The sequence below is a fragment of the Oryctolagus cuniculus genome, chromosome 13 (assembly GCF_051225735.1).
Source record: "Oryctolagus cuniculus isolate XC-2025 breed Fujian yellow rabbit chromosome 13, ASM5122573v1, whole genome shotgun sequence".
Taxonomy (NCBI): domain Eukaryota; kingdom Metazoa; phylum Chordata; class Mammalia; order Lagomorpha; family Leporidae; genus Oryctolagus; species Oryctolagus cuniculus.
In genome coordinates, this window is record NC_142879.1 from 47384755 (window position 1) to 47407500 (window position 22746).

The 22746-nt window shown below is 44.5% G+C and overlaps 1 protein-coding gene across 2 annotated transcripts in view; it reads right to left on the reverse strand.

The window, feature by feature from the left end:
* Nucleotides 1-22746, reverse strand: part of NEBL (nebulette) — a 395196-nt gene that overhangs the window by 237267 nt on the left and 135183 nt on the right. For both annotated transcript variants that reach the window (XM_070055474.2, XM_070055473.2), the window contains exon 3: nt 5165-5249. In XM_070055474.2, the coding sequence (XP_069911575.1) occupies nt 5165-5249 (85 nt within the window). The remainder of the gene's footprint in view (nt 1-5164; nt 5250-22746) is intronic.

Genomic DNA, 22746 nt, shown 5'->3' on the forward strand with positions numbered 1-22746 from the left:
CAATCCAGCTCCCTGCTAATGCACTTGGGAGGCAGCAGATGATGGCTCAAGTACCTGGGCCCCTGCCACTCCCATGGGAGGCCCGGCTCCTGCTTCAGCCTACCCAGCTCTGACTGCTGCAGGCATTTGGGAAGTAAACCAGCAGATGGAAGATATCAATATCTCTCTCTCTCTGCCTTTCAAAGAAATAATTTAAAAAGACCTTTTTTAAAAAAATCCCATTACCTTCTCACCTGTAACTATTATATATTACATTCCATATGAACTGTTTCTTATGCTTCTGTGGAAACTTGGAACATTAAAAAAGAATCCACATAGATTACAAAGTGAAGACTCAAAGGTTCCGGAGTGATTTGTATCCTATCCACAATCATTTCCAATCTTTCATCTTATCAGCACTCATAAATCACACTCCACTGAAGAATACAGTGAGCCCCAAATCACTATTTTCAGCTTGATTGCCAACAGCTAAGTTAATCAACTAAGTGGGGAAGGAGCTAACATTTTGTCTTTGTTTTGAGCAATGTTTTTCAAAACTTTGCCCTAGAGATGCCCAGGATTTCCAAAGACCCAGGGTGTGGAAGGCCAAGGAGCAGAGGGATACAGGGAAGCCAGAGGTTTGGATCTCAGACTCCGCCCCTGCAGAGCCACTTTGCCCTTTCTGATGGAGCTTCCACTCCAAATTTTATATGAAGCCCCATTTCCACGGCTGTTAGATGTCTACAGACTCCTCAAAGCAAGGGCACTCGAAACAACTGTGGCTTCTCCTCCAACGAGTGTTCAACACAGCCTGAAGAAGCAAGCACTTTCCACAACATAACAATAAAACACTAATTAAAGAAATTTCTCTCCTAAAAGGCTTTGCATCGGCTTTGGGTTATTAAAGTTTGGGGATTCCTCAAACTTACAAAGTGCTGCTGTTCCAAAAATTCAGTTTCTCAGTGAAGGTTTTGGAACTCGGGACTCACTTCTCTCCAAAAATAAATAAGTAAGTAAATAAGTAAATAAATAAATAAAGGGCAGGCTGCCAGGCCCAAGGCAAGTGGTGGCCTGCAGTGCCGCTTATTTCAATAGAGGAAAGTTTTACTTTCGCTGCTTGTCAAGTAGGCTACCAGTGTCCCTGGGAGCTCCTCACCACCGCTGATGCTATGTCTTTGCAGTAGGCCATCCTGTGGTGTACAACGAAACGAGAAGGAATGATGACAAAAGAGCCCCTCCTTTTGCCCCTCCCCACCCCAACCCCCCCCCCGCCCCGCCCCGTGGCTAATTCCACATCCACCGAGGTGGATGGCTGGCCAAGAGGACGCTTGGCAGTGACCTGCGAGGTAGAGAATGCCTGCAAGCCAGCACTAGCATCAGTTTTGAGGCACAGACTCCCAGCTTGCTTTTTTCTTCTCCACTATGCCATGTCCCTTTATTATAATATTTTGGCACCTAAAATAGAGCCTAAAAAAGCTTGGGCAGCTTTAGCACTTGGGTTTAAAATGCTGGCTGTATTTATAACCCTCTCAAAGAGGGATAGGGGCCTAAAATAAAAGAGATAACAATGTATAAATATGAATAACTTTCTAGACTCAACTAAAAATTAATTTATATTTCTCCCTTATTTTGGCTTATTCGGCAAGCTAATGAAATGAAAGAAAAGAAGTAGTTTTAACCAAACAATTCTAAAAGATTTCAGAATTTGAAGATTTGGTGCTATGAGCAGATTTGATTCATGCAGTATCACCAATTACCAAAACAAATATATAAAATATTAATAGTTGATTGTGCATCAAGACTAGTGAGCCTGTTCAGAATTCCAGATATCAAACTCTAAGGTAATGCCTTGTTGCAGAACTGAATTGCTTAATAGGTTGTAATTAAATTAAATGCCATTACTGAGTATCAAGACAGTATCTCTCCGTGCTTTTGCAAAAATGGAAATACTCTTAAAGAAGTGCTTTTACTTCTCACCTAGAAAAAAATGACTTCCTACTTCCACTTTATGCAACATCCTGCCTTAACACATACTCCATGACCTCTGCACTGCAATAATTTGCCTGCAGATCTCCTTTGCTGGTGCTCTCTGAGAAAAGGGACCAGGGTACAAGTGAGGAGGGGGGGCACTGGGAACTCACAGATGGAAGTCTGATGTCCACACTGGACATACCAGCAAAGCTTGTCCATACCAGCAAAGCTTGCAACAACAAGGTATTTAAGTTCTCTAAAATGTGAGTGTTTCATCCAAGTATGGATAGTGATAAATACCTGTCGCACGACGTTGTTTGAGATTCAGTGAAGTGATACATGTAGAAAGACAGGATGACGAGCCTGGACTACAGCAAGGTTGCTGCTGATGAGCACGATGTCTTTATAGTCCCAGTGTCTACAGCGACTCCCTGCATGTACTAGGCAATCAACACGTTTCCTGAATTTACTTGAATTTGCCCACACTGACTGCCTGATGAGAGCCCACGTTTTCTTCCCGAGGGAAGATCGCACTTCAGCAAAATCTTAAAAAAAAAAAAAAAAAATCTGATGCTGTGAGGAGGCAGATGGACTAATAGTCAGGTCAGTCCTGGTTGGAAAGAGGAAAGGAGACATCTCTTTAAGAGGGTGCAAAATGGTTGCCTGTCCCCAAAAGTTACCTTCAGCCAGATAAAAGTACCAAATCCCACTCCTGAGTTTACAGTTTGAACACAAGAATAGCAAGGAAGCAGTGATTCTACCCTTCTGAGTTTTGGTTTATCATGTGATAGAAAGGAGAAGTCACCAATCACACCTTTCTGATGGTTTTTCATTTGATTGTGAGCAAGCTGGACAGGACAGCCAGGATTACAAATCCCACCTTTTCATGGGTTTTGTCCCCACCCTCTGATTGATTCTCAGCTTTGGTTCTGTTTTCTTCTCCCAAAATTGTGCTTAAAAGACTCGACCATCACAGTTTCTGTCTCTCTTGGAGCCCCCCTCTTGGCTGCTGTGGCAGGAGGTTTCTGACTTAAATAAATCTCGCTTTGCTCACCGCCCTTGTCTGTGTGGAAATTCTTGAGACAGAACCGAGGTTGCCTTTCTTTGCCACCGTTTTACCTGCACCCATGCCTTCCCTGAACAGTACGTGGTGATCCCATCGCCCTTTGTACATATCTCTATGAGCGCTTGTCCCACCAGGTCTATAACTGAGTGCTGCTTCCTGAAGCTTGCAGCTTGCTACCTGAGGAAGAGTAAAATCGGAAGAGTAAAATCTCTCTGCATTTCCAACAAGAAGCATGTGGCAGGAAAATGCTCAGTGCTTGCTCCTGAGCTGCATGGAAGGCACCCATACCCAATCCCTGGAGGACAGAGTCCTTCAAAGGGAAGGTGCCAGTGCCCACCTCAGATTTTCTCAGCCTTCAGGGCTCCATGCAAATCGCAGCCCCAGCACAAAGATGATCCAGCCCAACCCACACAGGGCCTTCCCTTTCTGATGAAACAGTCATGTGAGCGTTAGTCCTCTTTCCCCAAGTAGCTTAGAAACTACGAAGGGAGGATCAGCAAATTATGAATTCCCTTGCACAGTACCCGGGCATGTGATGAGCAAGAAACAAGTAGTTGACTGCCAGACTTAGCTCTGTTTCCAAAGTGCTCTTAGTACTTCTCCTGGATTCTCTGATTACCACTAACTTGATGAGAAGAAAGGCACCGGATCCGCACACAGTGGAACTGAGTCCCGGTACCCGGGTGATGCCAATGAGTGAGCAGAAGTGTGCTTGCTGGCCTCCGTAACACTGTCTCTCTTTGGCCAGCACCCCATCCTTGGAACTCATCTCTTAGCACATAATTACACAAATCAAAAACACTGCCATTTTACACAAACCAAAAAACTAGCTCGCAACCAAGGCTTCACAGTATTCATCAGGAATAAATTCTATTTCTACTTCTATTTCCTCTCATTAAATGGACTAAGAAGTGGCCTCAAGCCCCCCAGAAAGAGGATGCAGGGAATCACAATCTCCCTTGAAATTAGGTAAAGCACATTACTGGGAGATAATTCGATCCTGAGTGACTGAGAGCTGATGGCTCTCATTAAGAACTGCAGACACATTTTCAAGAACTATTAGCTGGATGTCTCTTTGTCACACGAATTCTGCTCTTTTTTCCTTTTTCATACTAGGGATTATCGGGGACTGCCACCACCACCACCACCACCACCACCACCATTACCATCATCATCACCATCATCAGTCTTCACTGGTACACTGGTACACATTTTTTTTAACCTTTCAAAATGCTTTACTGTCCACCTGCCTCATTTGATGCTTGCTGTTATCCTCAGAACAGGTAAGCGAGACAGACTATCTCACTCTACAAAAGCACAAAGAATCAGGGGAGCTGGCCCACGGCCAAGCCAATGAAAAGCCAAAGGCAGCCTGCACACAGCCTTCCTGCTTCCACTGGATGTGGTTTTCTCACACCACTGGCCAGTGGGCTGCTGTGCGGTTGCCAGCATCCTCCTCTACCGTGAGAGACGACATCACTTCTTTCAAAGAGAGCACACTGCGTTTCTGAAAGAGATCAGGTACCCCTGCGGCAAACCCCACCATTCAAAACCCTGGTCTTAACGGATGTGTTTCACCATATTGAAGGCAACTTGCTATCCAAAATGGTTGACCGGGAGCCAACTGTAGAGTTCTAATCTTTGTTCATGCTGTCAATGTGACATACGAGAGAAATATGAATCAAGTGACAGCATGCAAACAAAGCTAGTGGCTGGTGTGAGATACGCAGACAGGCTGTGAGCCCCACTCCCACTGCAACTGGGTCAAGCTGACACCTTGTTTCTCCCCTACATATGTGGTGTGGAAAAGCTATTTATCAAATGTTTTTAAATATTTAGGGCCAAATATATCAGAATTGTTGGGAAACACTTACTCTGACCAGAACTCATTTACTTGCCCTAGTCCCATGGGAACAGCACAGCTGAGACTACTGAGATGTGCAAGGACCAGGAAGGATCCAGATGTTCAACACTTTCACCTGGAATTCCCCTCCCCCTCCACAGGCCTGCTTTCAGACTCCAGGCTGCCTGGAGACCCAGGTGACAGCACAATGGCAAAATAAATAAATAAATAAATAAATCTCAGGAGAGCAGCCTTGCGAATAATCTTCAGCAAAAACGCAAGAAAGCAGGCCTTCTAGAAATTACCTGGCTCTGCAGTTCACTCTGCTGCTTCAGACGAAGGTTTTCAGGGGTGTCTGCCACCGTCGTGAAGGACTGCTTTGGGTAGTGTCTGTGGAGACAGTTTGTAAAAGGACACAATTAAAATACTGTGCTACAAAGCAATGCGTTAACACCCACTGTTTTACCCACCCCTCCATCACTCCCTTTGACTGGGGCCATCTCTCCATAGTTATTGGGGATCCCCATGGTGTCTCATGACTACCACTCAGTATCCCCACTTTCTCCCAAAATGTCAACCTCAGCTTCTACTCCTACTGGCCACTGCCTGTGGACACTCAGACCCGCTCAGGACTTTCCCAACTTGTAGTGTCCCTCCCTGTACCTGCCACCTCTGTAGCAGGTACACCCTCTGCTCTACCCTCAGCCAAACTCCCTTCCTAAGAGGCCTAGCCTCATTGTACCTGCCCAGCTCCCCTCAGCTCGCTCCCCCACTCTGTGTCTGGCTTCCAGCTTTGTTTCCAGAGTGTCTCTCCCCAGAGTGCTAATGGCTTTCTGTGGACACACCCAGTAGATGTCTTTCAGTCGTCCTCCTGCTTGGTCTCCACTCCACCTTGAAATATCCTCACCCCAGGCTTGGCTTCTTCCTCTGCCCCCACAGTCCCCTCACAACCCTGAACTCCTCCTCAGGTATTCTCTTTGTCATTTATTCATGCTCTAGTGCCCAAGTCAGACCTTGGAGTGTAAGCCATATTCCTCACACATCTAATCAATCAACCAATCCATCAATCACCAAGTGCATTAATCCTGTCTGCTCAATATGCCTCAACTACATTTACAGAGACATGGCTGCAGATGCACCCATCTCATCATCTCCATCGTAAATCTTTACTACAAGCCATTTATCTCCCAGGTAACTGCAACCCTTGCCAGCCTTGCCCTGCCACTCCCAACTGTCAAAGCAAGCATTCTAAAACACCAAGTAAAACCTGCCAGTGACTTCGCACTAATCGCAGACTAAAGACCTGCCGCCTGCCTCCCAAGGCCCCCATGCCCAGCCCTTCGCACACATCCTGCTCTCCTGACATGCTCTGGCCCCAGGGTCACTTCAGTCCCAGGGTTCACCCTGCCTTTACCATGGCTCCCAGACACCCTGTTCCCCTGGCTTGGAGCCCCATCCCTCCTCCCACCCCATTTTCCTGGGTAATTCAGCCTTAGATGCCACTTGCTCAAGGAAGCTCTCCTGGCCTCCCAGATTTTGGATAGGGATGGAGACCGGAGGTACTTCCCTGTCACAAGGCTTCTCCTAGTCATGGTGTTTGCCCATCTGCACCTCTGTTTCAAGGCACAGAGAAAGTTCAGCAGCATTAAGGGCAGAATGTCTTGTCCCTTGTCAGAGCCAGTGCCTGCCTGCATCCCCAGTCCCTGCCAGAGACTGGCCCCCAGGACAGCCCCAATCAATATTTGTGCACAGAAGCAGGGGAGGGAGGTGTAGCCGACAGAGCCTTTAGGAACCTGGGCTGGAAGCTCACGCCAGGTGCATGCACACACAGCCACCTTCCACACTCACAGGTGGCCCCCCTGGTGGCAAAGGGATTCCAGCTGGGAAGGACCCCAAAAGCTGCTTTGTGGTTGCCACGGTCTCCACTCAAAGGCTGTAAAGAGAAGAGCTGTTCCTCCAAGAGCTCCCTCCCTGTTTCTTTGTCCCCGGCGCCTCTCCTTGCTGAGGCTCACCTGTGCAGAGGGCTTTGCATGTGTTAGCCTAAATACATTGGAGCAGGTGTGGAGCCTAGCAATGAAAAGGCCCACATCCCATATCTGAGTTTCTGGATTTGAGTGCCCGCTCTGTTTCTGACTCCAGTCTCCTGCCAATGCAAACCCTGGGAGGCAGCAGTGATGGCTCAAGTAATTGGGTTCCTGCCACTCATGTGGAAAACCTAGGTTTAGTTCCTGATTCCTGGATCTGGCTTTGCCCCAGCCGCAGTCATTGTAAGCATCTGGGGGAGGGTGGGTAAAGCAGTAGATGGGAGCTCTTTCACTCTTCTCCTTCAAATAAATAAATTTTTAAAAGAAAAATTAAATATTTTCTAGCCCTATACAGTCAGATTCATGATAGGAGAAATGTATACAGAATATACTTTTCCTTTTTTCCCAGAATTCTTCAGGAATTTCGTGTTCCTCAGAAGTCCACATTCCAGGTAACCAAAGCTAACCCCATAACTGCAGACTCATTTCAACTATTTTTTTTTATTTGTTTTAACAGGCAGAGTTAGACATTGACACTCTTCAAAAACCTGTATCATTTCCCTGCCTTCTTAGAATCCACAGAGGGGCCGGCACTGTGACATAGCAGGTAAAGCCACTGCCTGCAGTGCCGGCATCCCATATGGGCACTGGTTCAACTCCCAATTGCTCCACTTCCAATCCAGCTCTCTGCTATGGCCTGGGAAAGCAGTAGAAGATGGTTGAGGTCCTTGGGCCCCTGCACCCACATGGGAGACCCGGAAGAAGCTCCTGCTTCCTGTCTTCAGATCAGCTCAGCTCCAGCTGTTGCAGCCAATAACTGGGGAGTGAATCAGCAGATGGAAGACCTCTCTCTTGCCTCTGCTTCTCTCTCTGTGTAACTCTGACTTTCAAGTAAATAAATCAATCTTATATATGTATATATATATATAAAAAAGAATACATGGAAACCTGATTCACACTTTCTCATGGTAATTTGGAGTCATCTTCATAGAGACCACCGGATCATGGCCACAGCAGTCATGTTTCACAGTCTGCAGAGGTGGGCTGGCTGAAACCCTGTGAGAACACTGGGCTGCTGTGAGCCCCGGACTGTCCAAGAGGTCATTTTGCACCCCTACCACTCAGCTCTGCACAAATTCTTTTCTACCTTTTGTCCTTCCAACTCAGACCAAGAAACTAGAAGTTACAGGGATTTAAAACGTCAGCTAGCATTGGACTCACAGATTCAAATGAGTCAAGTAAGGTCTGTCCCTATGATTATGCTAAAGTCAGAGACACCAGCTCAGTCACACCCTTCTGGGGGCCACTCCTGTGGTCCAGGCAGCACACAGGTGAAGCTAGAGAGACAGTTCTATTGTATTATTTCATACTGGCAAGGCATGGCTGAGAAGTTTGAACCTGACTGGACTTGAAAATGTAGCAGCTATGTATTGCTGTCATTTAAAGCTCCAATAACAACTACACATTCATTCTTCAAAATATATTCTGTGAAGTAAAGTTATATAGAGATTTTCAGGGTTCCACAAGGTTTTATTCAAAATTGTTAAGTATGTATTTTAACTATTTTTTAAATTGCAATTCAATGCACTCTCAGGGAGCAGGCACTTAGCCCAGTAGTTCAGATGCCTGCATGCCAAATCAAAGCAAATGTGTGCAATACCTAGCTGCAGCTGCTGACTCCAGATTCTGCTGATGGCTCCAGTGACTGCATCCTTGTCACTCACAGGGGAGGCCTGGATTGTGTTCTCAGCTCCCAGGCTTCAGCCTGGCTTAGCTCCAGCCATTGCAGGCATTTGAGGAGTGAACCAGCAGATGGAGGCCTCACTATTTCTTGGTGTCTGTCTGTCTGTCTCTCTCTCTCTTTTTAAATACATTCTCAAATGTGTTACAGGAACTTTAGTAGGGTGAGACCCCTAGTACACTCACTTGCAGGTTAAATCAGTTCGGGGGCATACTTTGGGAGATATACTCTCCCTGCCATTTATGCTTAATTAATTTTTTTTTGATTTTTTGAAAACTTATTTGAAATGCAGAGTTAGAGAGAGAGAGAGAGATCCATCTTCCATTTGTTGGTTTATTCCCTAAAAGGCTGCAATGGCTGAAGCTTGGCCAGGCCAAAACCAGAAGCCTAAAACCCCATCTGGGTCTCTCAGGAGGGTGGCAAGGGCCCAAGCACTTAGGCCATTTTCCATTGCTTTCCCAGACACATTAGCAGAGAGCTGGATCAGAAGTGGAGCAGCCAGGACTCAAATCAGTACCTCTATGAGATGCTGATGTCACAGGCAGCAGCTTAACCTGCTGGGCCACAGTGCTGCCTAGTTACTTAACTTTTAACAAAAGAACATCCTGAGATTATAAGTGAACAGTTGAGGGGCACAATTTGCAGATGTTTTACTGTGTGCAAGGCAAAAATGACTTCTATTTAGATACTAATGAAGTTTCACTCGCCACCCAAATGTCTCATTCTAAGTATCACATCATGAAAATCACCTAATTATTCTCACCATTCAACTTCACAATAAGAAAGTGTGATGGATTTGAACCTATAAAACACATGCCTGCACATACACACCACTTTTATACATTCGGTCTTGGCCTCTCATCTCAAGCTCTATCTGGAAAGAGAGCTGTGCTGAAAAAAGAACTGGGGATGATACTGCTCCTTTTTTAGGATATATTCTGCAAACTTGGTGACCAAAACAGCAAATTTCCTAGCAGACTGATCCAACTTGCAATTATGACAGAACCATCAACAGATGCCAACACTTTGCGCTGCTCCAATATCCCTTCCAATCTTAAAATTTAATGACTTTGTAATCATGGGTTAATCTATACATAACTTTCTCAAAATATGCACAGCAGGAAGAAATCATCCAAAGTTTTAACATACTTGAAAAAGCTCAATTTCATATTAATAGCCAAAATAATAAATGCTGGGGAAAAAAAGGAATTCATGTCTGAAACTGCAAGGATCATGAGAATGAAAATGAATTAAAACCTGAGGTAGTGGGGGCATTCAGGGCTAGCAAAATTCAGGAGAATAAGATCTTCAAAAAAGAAAAACTCCTGTCAGGCAACAGTGAAACAGTCTCCTGAGTTGGAACCACAGATCCAGAAGAAACAAGTGTAATCACAGATGGCCACACACACTGCACTGCATCAGAAATGACAACTGGGGGCCGGCGCCGTGGCCTAGTGCATTAAAGCCCCAGTCTGCAGTGCCGGCATCGCATATGGGCACTGGTTTGAGTCTCAGCTGCTCCACTTCCGATCCTGTGTGGCCCGGGAGAGCAGCAGAAGATGGCCTAAGTACTTGGGGCCCTGCACTGGCGTGGGAGACCTAGAAGAAGCTTCTGGTTCCTGGCATCGGTCAGCTCAGCTCCGGCCATTGCGGCCAGTTGGGGAGTGAACCAGCAGATTGAAGACCTCTCTCTCTCTCCCTCTCTCTCTCTCTCTGTAACTCTGACTCTCAAGTAAATAAATAAATCTTTAAAAAGAAAGAAAGAACAACTGGAATATCTGGAGAAACCTAATGAACTATGCCAAACTAGACGCATCTGTGCCCTGTCAAACATGAGCTAGCTCCCCAGCACGCCCCTACAGTAGCGTCCATCTAAACCAGGTATGGGGAACACTGTTTCTGTCAAGGGGCATTTGGCTATGTATAGCATTATCTGTGAGCCATACAAAATGATCAACTAAAAGTTAGCTTGCTAGAGACTGATTGACTTTCTAGTCCACCCACAATTGCCTTGGCTGGGACAGACCAAATGATTTCACAGACCTTAACCCTGAACCAATCCAAGAGCATTGTGCTCTGAAGGCACCTCCCACACACCAACTCATCCCTCTTGCCTACAGAAAAAAGAACAAAACAGAGAACCAGGCATGCAAATAAAATGAGGGTCTAGCAGTCCTGGTGGCATACTAGGAACAGAGAACATCAAAGCATTTAGAAACCAATTGGTGGTACCAGACAATTAACTGCAGCTCTTTTCAAATATCATGCAGACATGGTTGAAAAAGGTCTTCCTAAAATAAATGTCTTGGATAGAAATCTTAGGGAAAGAAGAGGGATTTCTTCACCAGGCCTAGGGAAGAAAGGTATTTTTTTTCTCCTCTATATTAAGAGTCAGAAGGTAGGAGAGAAGGCATGGGGGCATGAGAAACGGAGGCTCAAAGAGAACCAGGAAACAAGCTTTAAAAAATACAAAATAAGGGGTAGATGAATTGACATGTTCATAAATTTCCTGGAAAATAGAACAAAATCATGGAAATACATAATACATTCAGAGCTGGCAGAGAGAGCTGGGGAAGATGGTGAAATGTCTAAGCATCACAAATAGAAGCTTGTCCTCCTATTAGCTGAAGTATGCAGGAATTGGATGAAGTCTATGTATGAAGCCTGAGCCGACAGCTGCAAACATCCAGCTTTCTATGAAATGCTCTCTTAAAAATAAAGGGAAGACGAATCAAGATAATAACAGAGGACTATATCTGAAAGAGCCAAGTTAGATCACAGAAAGATGACTCCAAGCTTTCACTCTGTAAGATTCAGTTGATAAAAATAGAGAAAAAGTTATATGCAAACCACTAGATCAGAACTGGTCAGGCTGTGGAAGTCTACATAAGCAAACAGCAGGCTCCCTGGGGGTGGTAGTAAGAACAAACATTACTAGGGAAGAACAAGAGTCCAGAAACATGCACTAGCCAGCCAGAGCCCAGTGCTCAAAAGAGTCGGAATGCCTGGGTTTGGAACTAGCTCTTCCTTCTATCTCCTCTATTTCCTCATCTTTAAAATAAAGATAGCATTTCTTAGGTTTTTTGCAAAATTAACATGTAAATCATTGCAAACAATGTCTGGCTCATAGCAGGCACTCAACAAAAATGATCATCATTAATTACAGAAAGTATATTATTATTATTATTATTACTATAACTATCACTATACTACTTTCTCTTTGCTCTACTGCAGAGATAGCCTCTGTGTCTCAGAACCTGCATCTATTAAATAGAGAGAACATATAACTCACTCTCTCTTGAGGTTGCTGATGGAATCATAGGAAAGAACTTTATCAAAGGCTGTGCATGTGATATATTAGTAACCTTCTTACACAGCTGAGCGCTCTATGAATTTGCATATTGTAAATCCTGTATTTCATTTCAGGTCCCCAGTGGACATTCAGCAATAAGCAATGTCTACAGACATCTTTGGTTGTCACACTGGAAGGAGAGGAAGGAGGGTAGACATTACTGTCATTGGATGGGCAGAAGCCAAAGGTACTGCTGAATGCTGGGGTACACTTGATGGGCCCAGCCCTCCCCAACAGAATTATCCTGTCCAAAATGTCAATAGCACTGAGGTTGAGAAATATTACATACTAAAAATAAATCCCTCACATTATAGAAAGCCACTAATTTTCAGACTTCTAGCTCTCCCTAATAAATTTCTTTTTAAAAAAAAAAAGAAAGATTTATTTTATGTATTTATACGAAAGGCAGGGTGATGGGGGCGGGGAGGGCAGAGAACAAAAGAAATACAGATCTTTCTTTGCTGGTTCACAACGGGAATGGCCACAACATCTGGGATTGGGCCAGGCTGAAGCCAAGAGCCTGTAACTCCATCTGGGACTCCCACATGGGTGGCAGTGCCCACATATTTGGCCATCTTCCCAGGTGCATGAGCAGGGAGCTGGATCAGAAGCAGAGCAGCTAAGACTCAAACCGATGCTTCCCATATGGGATAATGACATTGCAGGCAGCGGCTCAATAGGCTGCACCATAACACCAATCCCTTCCTAACAAACGTGAAACCTTTGTTTTCGTTCTTATCTCTGGGCGAAGTCAAATAACCTACCTTCTCCCCTTCATCCTTTGCAATGCCAGGGGTCTGCAACGTCTCTGTCTTCCTCATGGGCATGGAATGCCACCCTCCCTGGCTCTCTGTTTACCTGACCACTATCACAGTTATATTCAAACCACAGCATCTGAGAGCAGAACTGAAGTGCCAGAGGAATGTATTATATCACGATTTCCTTTCGAGTCCTAGGTGGAAGACTCAATAGTGCAGGCTGCACACCATCATTGGAAAGGCCCGCTTCCAAGGCTGGCCCCTGGCTGGCATTTGGGAACCTGGGTTTTTAGAGGAATCTCAGCACCAAAAGCTGACAGGAGTGGCTCGCAGTGCCTACACTGCTCATACACACAGACAAACACCTGCCTTCCTCCTCATGGGTGTCTGAATTTGGTGACAGAACCCCAGAACAAACGCTGGACACTGAGTCCCTCACGAGCCTCACTGGTTAGGAACGCTGACATGCGTTGTCATAACTCAGTGCTGGGAGAGCTAAGTGTGCCCCACGTGACTCTTATTTTAAGAACATTTAAAAAGCAAAAGTTCTGGGGCTGGCACTGTGCCCCACATGGCTAAGTCACCACTCGTGACCCCATACTGGAGTGTCAGGTCAAGCCCCTCTTACCACGTCAGATCCAGCTGCCTGCTAACGTGCCTGGGAAAAACAGCAGAAGATGGCCTAAATACTCGGGCTCTTACCACCCACGTGGGAGACCTGAATGGAGTTCCTGACTCCTGGCTTCAGCCTGGAGGCTGTTATGGCCATTTGGGGAGCAGACCAGAGGATGGATGTTCTGTCTCTCACTGTCTTGAAACTAAATAAATATTTTTTAAAAAAGGCAAAAAGCAAAAGTTCTGGTTTCACACTATTAATCTAGCTTTTCAGCTCTGCTTTTCTAAGTTAGGGGAGGGCTCAATGACTTTCTTTCAAATCATCTTCCATACTCGGATTTTAACCAAGGAAGTAATCTTATCTGTAGGCTATGATCACAACTGCTTTGGATGTATAAAGCTGATAAATCTAAATGCAATTCTAAACATTTCTCCTGAATTTGAACAACTCCACTTGTAGCAACTATTGTTTCATATTATTCAAAATTACCTGTAAAGAATAAAAATAAAACCCTTTTGAACAAAAAGACCCTGAGAAAAATCACCATCATCAGAATGTCTATGAAACTACTTTTAACAGATGGGAGGAAGGACATGATTCCAAGGCAAGCAAAAATACAAAGTGCATGGAAAGCAAATTAAACAATAACATGTATGTGCACGTGGCCACACACACACACACACACACATTTTGCAGAGCAATGACAATATCTACCATCAGGGATTTTTAAACAAAAAACTAAAATACCAGACAAGTTGACAGAGTAATACAAGCCAGCGCCACGGCTCACTAGGCTAATCCTCCGCCTTGCGGCGCCGGCACACAGGGTTCTAGTCCCTGTCGGGGCGCCGCATTCTGTCCCGGTTGCCCCTCTTGCAGGCCAGCTCTCTGCTGTGGCCAGGGAGTGCAGTGGAGGATGGCCCAAGTCCTTGGGCCCTGCACCCCATGGGAGACCAGGAGAAGCACCTGGCTCCTGCCATCGGATCAGCATGGTGCTCCTGCCACAGCACGCTGGCCGCGGCAGCCATTGGAGGGTGAACCAACGGCAAAAGGAAAACCTTTCTCTCTGTCTCTCTCTCTCTCACTGTCCACTCTGCCTGTCAAAAAAAAAAAAGAGTAATACAAAAATTAAAGTATTTCAAGTTCCTATTTTTCATGAGAAAGATTAGGATATTACTGAATTTTAGATATTACTTAAGTACATGTAATACAATTTCAAGGTTAGCCACAAAGAATGGAAATAGACTATATAAATTCAAATTCTAAGAAAGGGAAAAATTCAATTTTTTAAAAGAGTCAAAAATCTAATTCAATACACACAAAAGAAGTAGAATGAAAAGAAAAAGCAGCACAGAATAAACAGGACAAATAGAAATCTCAGTTGGGGGAAACAACTCAATAATCATAAAAATGTAAATGGGCAACACTTGCTAGCTGAAAGACCAACACTGTCATATTTTTAATTCACTATAAAATAGCTGAACTGAGACAACAAACTTTTTTAAAAAGAAAGGTGTTATTAAGAAGAGACACTAGCCAAGAAAATATATAAGTGTAAAAGTACTTAACAGAAGCTTCAAAAGCACTTAAGTACACGCGTCTGTGTGTGTATGTATATGTGTGTGCAGTGTATGTGTGTGTGGAGAGAAGGAATGAGAGAGAGAGAGAGAGAGACAGCAGAAAGTTGATACTTAGGGGGAATGTGGCACATCCACTAACATGGCGAAAGATTTTAGCATCCCTCTCCCCATTATTATTAGGTCAAGCAAGAAAATAAAAAATGAATAAAGACACACAGTATGTGAAATTGGAGTTTGTGACAGGAGTGGTATTCAAACTGTATAGCACTAGTACCTCGTGACACTCCAATCAAACAAGATGTCTGATGCATCGGAGGAGGCCTGGCCACGAGCCACTGCTAGGACCCACACTTGTATGCTAGTGACCATCAGCCTGCCACCAACAGCTCCCACATGGAGGAGAAAGCAGGACGCAGGACAGGCATCTGACCTAGAATTTAGGAGGCATGGGGGTCGGTGGTGTGGTATAGAGGATAAAGCCATCATCTGCAACACCAGCACCCCATATGGGCTCCAGCCCCCTTCCCGGCTGCTCCACTTCTGATCCAGCTGTCTGCTAAGGGCTTCAAAAAAGCAGCAGGGGGCCAGTGCTGTGGCGCAGTAGGTTAAAGCCACCGCCTGCAGCACCGGCATCCCATATGTGCGCCAGTTCTAGTCCTGGCTGCTCCTCTTTCGATCCAGCTTTCTGCTATGGCCTGTGAAAATAGTAGAATATGGCCCAAGTCCCTGGGTCCCTGCACCCACGTGGGAGACCCAGAAGAAGCTCCTGGCTCCTGGCTTCGGATCGGCACAGCTCTGGCCATTGCAGCCATCTGGGGAGTGAACCAGCAGATGGAAGACATCTCTCTCTGTCTCTACCTCTCTCTCTAACTCTGTCTTTCAGAGTTAGTAAATCTTTAAAAAAGAAAGAAAGAAAAAGCAGCAGAAGATGGCCTAGGTACCAGGGTCCTTACTACCTATGTGGGAGACCTGAAAGAAGATCCTGGCTCCTGGCTTCAGCCTGGCCCAGCCCTGGCCATTGTGACCATCTGGGGATTGAACCAATGGCTCTCCCTCTCTGTAATTCTGGCTTTCAAATAAACACATAAATCAAAGAAAGAAGTTGTTGTTGGAGAAGTTGTTAGGGGGCCCATTGTGATATGTGGGACCTATATCAGAGTGCCTGCGTTCACTGTCTGGCTCCAGCTTCCTGCTAATGCAGACCCTGGCAGGAGTGGCGATGGCTAAAGTAGTTCCTGTTGCCCATATGGGAGACCTGGGTTGGGTTCGAAGCTTCTACCCCATTACAGGTATGTGAGGAGTATGAGCACTCTCTCTTTACCTGTCTTTTCACCTCTCAAATAAATAATGTTTTAAGGTTCTTTAAAATAAATTTTAAAAAAAGCTGGATATCAGTGTGCCCATAATGCAATGAGAGTGGAAAAAAAAAGGACAATGCCCCGGGTTGTGACCTTGCCTCCTGTGCCATGTGCCCTAACTTCATTGCCACACCTGCATTTAAGATAAGACACCATGAGAAGGCAACAGCATGAGACTGCAGTGGGGGCTTAGCAGGTGCAGCTGAGAGTGAGCAAGGGGGAAACCGTGGGTATCTGAACCACCTTTGGGAAGGAAAAGCACTGGGCAGGGGCAGCCCTGGAGCCTCGTGCTCGGCACAGAGAGGTCTCCACGGGCAGAGGAGCAATGGGAGCACGCACAGCATGAGGACCAGAGAAGGCAGGCACAGCTGCCGGGGTGGGGCCACAACATGACCTACCCGCAGGAGATGCAACACGGGGGCCCAGGGAAGCAGTGCAAAAGCAACTGCACACAGAACTTACATCTACATGGCACTGTGTCTCCAAAAAAGAGGAAAATGGTAACAGATTTGTTTAAGGAAGGCCTCCTCCTATGCCTAGAAAACCTGAACCAGAGCCATCGCCAAGCTGCAGCAGGAGGAATGGCAAGGAGCCGAGCCCTGGCCTTTGGCAACGCCCCCACCACCTGCCTAGGCACTCCTCCTCCTCCCGTCTATCCTTGGCTTTCTTTCCCGCCTGCAGCCCAGAGAGCAGAGGGCCTGCACGCCGTCCCCAAAGCCTGGGGCTTTCCTCACTGGGTTCACCAAGGGCAGAGCAGGTAGTCAGCAGTCTCCACTTGTATTTCATTCTTGGAAAGAGTATCCTAAAACTTGACTTCATGGTACTTGAAAGATTCTCTCTGTTCGTTTAAGAACCAGGAAGAAAAATGGCATATTGTATGAGAACATGTGCCAGTTTTTCCCTTAAACAAAAAAGCCCCTAGAAAATTTTGTGACTGTCGATCATATACAAAGATATCCTATGTTGGTTACCATCTCAGGTAGGTGAGTTATGTAAATGAAGAAACGTTCACGTGAAACATGTGCAGGCTCGGGCAACAGCAGGAGTGCACCACCAACTCCACACGTCTCCACTGCCACTTCCGTTGCTAAGGGAATCACCATTTCACAGGCAGGGGCATTCCAAGATAATACCTTTTTTTACACATTTAGGGTCAGGCTGGGCATCCTCTATTTAATAGAACCATTTCATTAAAAAAACGTTCATGTATCATTAGCACTATTCAAAGGCAGTCAGAGAAAATATTATGATGACTGCAATTGTGACATTCTTTCAGCATCTTCCGGTTTAACACACTCCTTAGCGCATCTTGCTACGGCATTGATGTGATGTCTATTCATGAATTTCCTTCCACAGCCATCATCTCGTTCTTAATTCTACCATTCGTCTTCCTCCCTACAGCACCTCCATAAACAACTCACACAGAATGCTGCTGGTTGCAAAACATCAATTTTATGATTTGGAAAAAAAAAAAAAAAGAAGACGGTGACTTAGAGCAAGTAAATGGGGACTGCCCTTCAGAACGGAGGCTTATGAGAGCTGCTGATAGATAACATAAAAGCGAGAAATGGATTATGATAATGTCGGCCTCTCATACAAGAAATACAAGCCCCAGCTGAAAGGAGTTACAGAATCCAAACCCCTGGCTCTTGAAAGGGCAGTCAATAACCTGTCTAACAATTTACCAAATTCTCTTTCTGGCTCTAAGGGTCAAACAACTTGCTACCTATTGATTTACTTCCTCTGCAGGACTCCATTGTAACTTCCCTCATGTATTTATAACAGAAGGCATTATCAAAGGGATTACACAGGAAACCTGACCTACCCCACTATGAAATGCTTATCAGCTATTGAAATGGGTCACCAACATTTTGAATTATGGCCTAAGAGGCGAGAAATTCACACACACACACACACACACACACGCACACGCACAAACATCCCCACATGTTGTTTAAGAAAAATAGGGAGCTAGCAGAGGAGACTCTATTCCCTGTGCTGTTGCTGATATTGATCATGGGAATAAACAAACAAGAAGTGTGTGACACAGAGCAGCCCTGTGATTTGTGCCCAGGAACACTAAATGGCCCTGTTGATTACAGTCAAGAAGAACATGGGCAGATTTGGGACTCACATATCCAAGACATTGCTATCATCTGAAAAATATCAAACCAGGCTTACAAGAAAACAGAACATTACAGACACAATTACGACCACATTATATTTCTCTGCTAAAGATAAGAACAGATACAGTACCTATCATGAGTGTACAACATCAATAAAAATAAAGCTAAAGGGAGGAGAAAAGCGTATAATAATTATATTTTTAAGAGAAGATCTATGTAAAATGAGAGATGTGATGTTACATTCAGCTACACATTCTCCATAAAAATTTTATAGTCACATGGATAAAATTACGGCCAAAAAATAAATCAAGTGAATTGTGGGAAACTTAGAAGAAGAACCACCAGCACAGCTGATATAGGGGTCTGTACTTAGCCTGTGGGCAACCTGTGCTCAGGGTAGAAGCTGCAAATCATACCACTGTCTCTGCAGTGTCCAGAAAAGGCCCAACATTCTCCTCAATATAGTGTCCCAGTAACTACTGCCAAGCACCCCGGACCAAAGGAGCAAACTCCTTGCAACCCACAGAATCTGTTCATTTGATATTTTTGCCAATCTGTTATTTCCTAACTTTTCAGGGTCAAGTCAAATCAACAAAGAAAGAACAGATTGTGGAAAAAAAGCAAAACAAAAGAAAAACACCAAACAGCTACTAGAAAGCTTAAAAAGGAAACTATGCTTGTTGAAGTTAGGGGCTCACATAGTGGGTGAGGGTGAGAATTGGGTTGCTTACAAAAGGATCACAGGAGGAAGGTTTTGGAATGACGACCTGTTCTCTCTGCTGATGGTGGTGGCCGTCACTTGACTATATGTTTGCCAAAACTCATAGAATTATATTCCAAAAACAGTGAATTTAACTCATTGTCAAATATTTACAGTACATTTTTAAAATATATGGCTGCTGGAATAAAAACAGCCAATGCAGAGACAGAGTAATGGGATAAATGATGTAACTAGTGATTTTCTAGATAAAATGGAGAGCAAAAAACAAAGTCCCATAACAAAGAGATAAATAGACACTCTGAGAGGGAAGTCAATGGGCCTGTGGACAAATGCATTCAATGAGATGCTCAAAAACAAGAAAGGAAGCAAATAAAGACCCACTTACACCCTCACCTCTGAAGGGTGATCTAAGTGCCCTGAAGAAGAAGCAAAAAATCCTTACAGCACAGGCCCTGGGGAGATGGCAGAATCCAAAGAGAGAAAACCTGCAAAAATGCTTCTGGAGAGAGAAAATGTTTGCCTGCAGAATTATATCATCAGTCTTACTGTCAGCAAAATGTTGCCTTTCAAGTTTTGAAGGAAGACAGTTTTCGACCCTACCTAGCTATGAGACAGAAACACGCCATTTTCAATCCAGCAGAGATTCAAGGTTACAACCACTCACTCCGCATTTTTAAAAATGAATATAGGACTGTAGCTATGACAACAAGAAACTTCAAAAATAATGTATTTTACTCAAGGTAAAATTCAAACAACACAGCAAATTCAGTGAGAGCTGAAACTGAATACAGCCCACAGTAAGAAAAGCATCTTTACACAACTCAGTATACACACAGCCGTGTGTATATAATAGAAGCTTCAAAAGAATACCCAGACTTGTTTTGTGTGATATCCTACAACATTTTCTATTTTATTCTAGCTTATTCCTTTCTAAAAATTTATTTGAGAGACAGAGAGAGAGCAAGCACTTCAATCTACTGGTGAACTCCCCAAATGCCTGCAATGACCCAGGTGGGATGCTGACATCTTAATCAGCATTTTAATCCCTTTTTAATGTTGACCTTGAGCCACTAAATCAACATCCTCATGCAGTAATGAGTCCAATACACAGTTTACAAAGCACAGACTTAACAGAAACATGCAAAAACTACCATGAAGAACACAAAGATCCACCGGACCTTGACATGTTCCACTCCTGTTGGCTGTAGAGTTAATTTGAAATACAGTTTGACAACATGACACTCAAAAAGTTCTGGGTTTGGCAGCATTTCAGATTTTTGGATTTGGGATGCTCAATGGATAAAATCTATGCAAATATTTCAAAATCTAAAATACTTCTGGTTCCAAGCATTTCAGAGAAGGTATGCTCAACCTACAGCAACATTTCCCCCCCTCATGTTTCCGCTTTCCATCTCCTGTCTCACTCAAGCAGGTACTCCTGCCAGAGTGCATGGTCTTGGTATGGCAAGTCTCCACTTTGTGTTTCTTACACCTCAAACCTTTAAGGAGGATGTGCCTGGTGCCCTTTAGGGGAAAAACATAATGGAGAAAGTGTCTCTAAGAGAATATCACCCAGACTGAGAGAGGAAGGAAACAAAGAGAATGAAGACAGGAGAACTATGTACCCTGAGGCATGGCTTAGACCACTCCCCACCAAGTCCAGGCAGAAAGGCCACCAATAGCCCAGAGCACACAGACTACCGGAGCCTCAGTACACACTCCCAGGCAGCAATCACAACTACTAACCAAAAACAGTGGCAGACACAGGAACAAGGGACTGTTCAGCCACGACCGGCACAGATCCGGCATTGAGAACCAAATAAGAAAACCAAAACATGGTCTCCTGCAACACCCCCAGCAGTACACAAACCCCACTAATTTAGCCACATCCCAGGGAAAAGAAGGTGGAACCCCCACATCGATTTATGTCAAGTGTACATAAAAGCAAGTTTTCAAGCCCTCATGAGAAATTAAGTTGTCAAGGAAAATAAAGTTATGTTACCGATGTAGACACCTTACTCCAGGTTGGAAAGATAGATGCAAAATTGCATTTCTTTCTTGCATAGCTGAACCACACATATGACTCTGCAACGAGGATTATTTGCAAGCCCGTGCTCTCAATGCTACTGCTGTAGGATTTACTATTACCGGCCCAATCTATAGGCCAAGCACAGGAAATTTTCATGACTGCATAAATGTGAATCTTATAGGCCTTTTGATCGCTGAAATGGTCAACATCAGTAGATACAACACATGCAAACAAAATCTTTCTGAGTCCACCACATTTTCAAGAGTTTAAAGGAATCTTGAGACCAAAAATATTAAGAACCACTGGCTGAAACCACTGTTGGGTTACTGATCTGCTACTTTAAATCACAAAGATTCTTAATGAGATTATTTACTGAAGTAAAGTAAAAGTTACTAAAATTGAAGAATTCTGGTTTTAGATTAGACTTTGTTCACTAATCTATAAAGTTCAGACCAGGAAAATAATTAGAATTTTTGTTCAATTAAAATCTTTTAGGGGTGGGTGTTTAACCCAGAGGTCAAGACACGGGTGTCCCATATCAGAGCGCTTGGGTTCAGTTCCCAGCTCAGCTCCTCACATTAGCTTCCTGATAAAGCAGACCTGGGAGGCAGCAGTGATGCCAACCACGTGGGAGACCTGGCTTGACTTCCAGATCCTACCTTCAGCTTGGCCCAGTCACAGCTGTGACGGGCACGCAAGGAGTGAACCAGCAGATAGGAGCTCTTTCTCTCAGTCTCTCAAATAATTTTTTTTTAATTTTTAAGGACTCATCTGAATTCTCAGATTCTAAATTACTGAGGTTCAACTTAATGAAGAACTTTTTTATTCAGTATTTGATTTTGTTCAACGTTAAATAAGATATGCTTTAAGCACCTTACTACTTAGATAATTTTTAGGTAACTGATCTTCCCCCTTTCCCCAAACCCTCAAGCCCCCACTCCAGGCTTTAAATCCCACTGTCTTTGGCCAGACCCTGACTAAGCTGCTGGTTTCATGCCAGGGCTGGCAGAGCTACCGCGCCATGGGCTCCCCTACAGCACCCTCTGCACTGAGTGAGGACAAGGCCATCATCACCAAAAACCACCAAGACTCACAGGAGAAGAAGGAGAATCCTGGCCTGAGAAAGAAACTGCTTTTGGTAAAAACAAAGAATACAATGAAAAAGATTATGCTAACTTCAGCCCATTCTGAAACCCATCTAATATTCAGACTAACTCAAAGATACCCACATAGAGAGCCACACTACATCCCCTTGACTGTTAAAGACCCAACACTGAAAATAACTTAGATTTACTCAGCACTCATTACGCTGCCAGGCACAACCCCAGCATCTCGTTTAATCCCCCCAGCAACCTGAAGAGGTGGGGACTCTCATTCTCCACCCTTCGTGACTGAGAAAAGATGCCTTCAGGACCTCGCAGGTAGCCAGTGTTGGTCCCCAAATCTGATAGAAGTCCGACCCTCTGGTCGGACTAGCTCATCCTGCCTCCTGAGAGCAGACTGAAACTTTTGAGAATTTGATGAGCATAATGCTAAATCCAGCCACTATTAAAAATTAACTTATATAACTTAATAAATGATA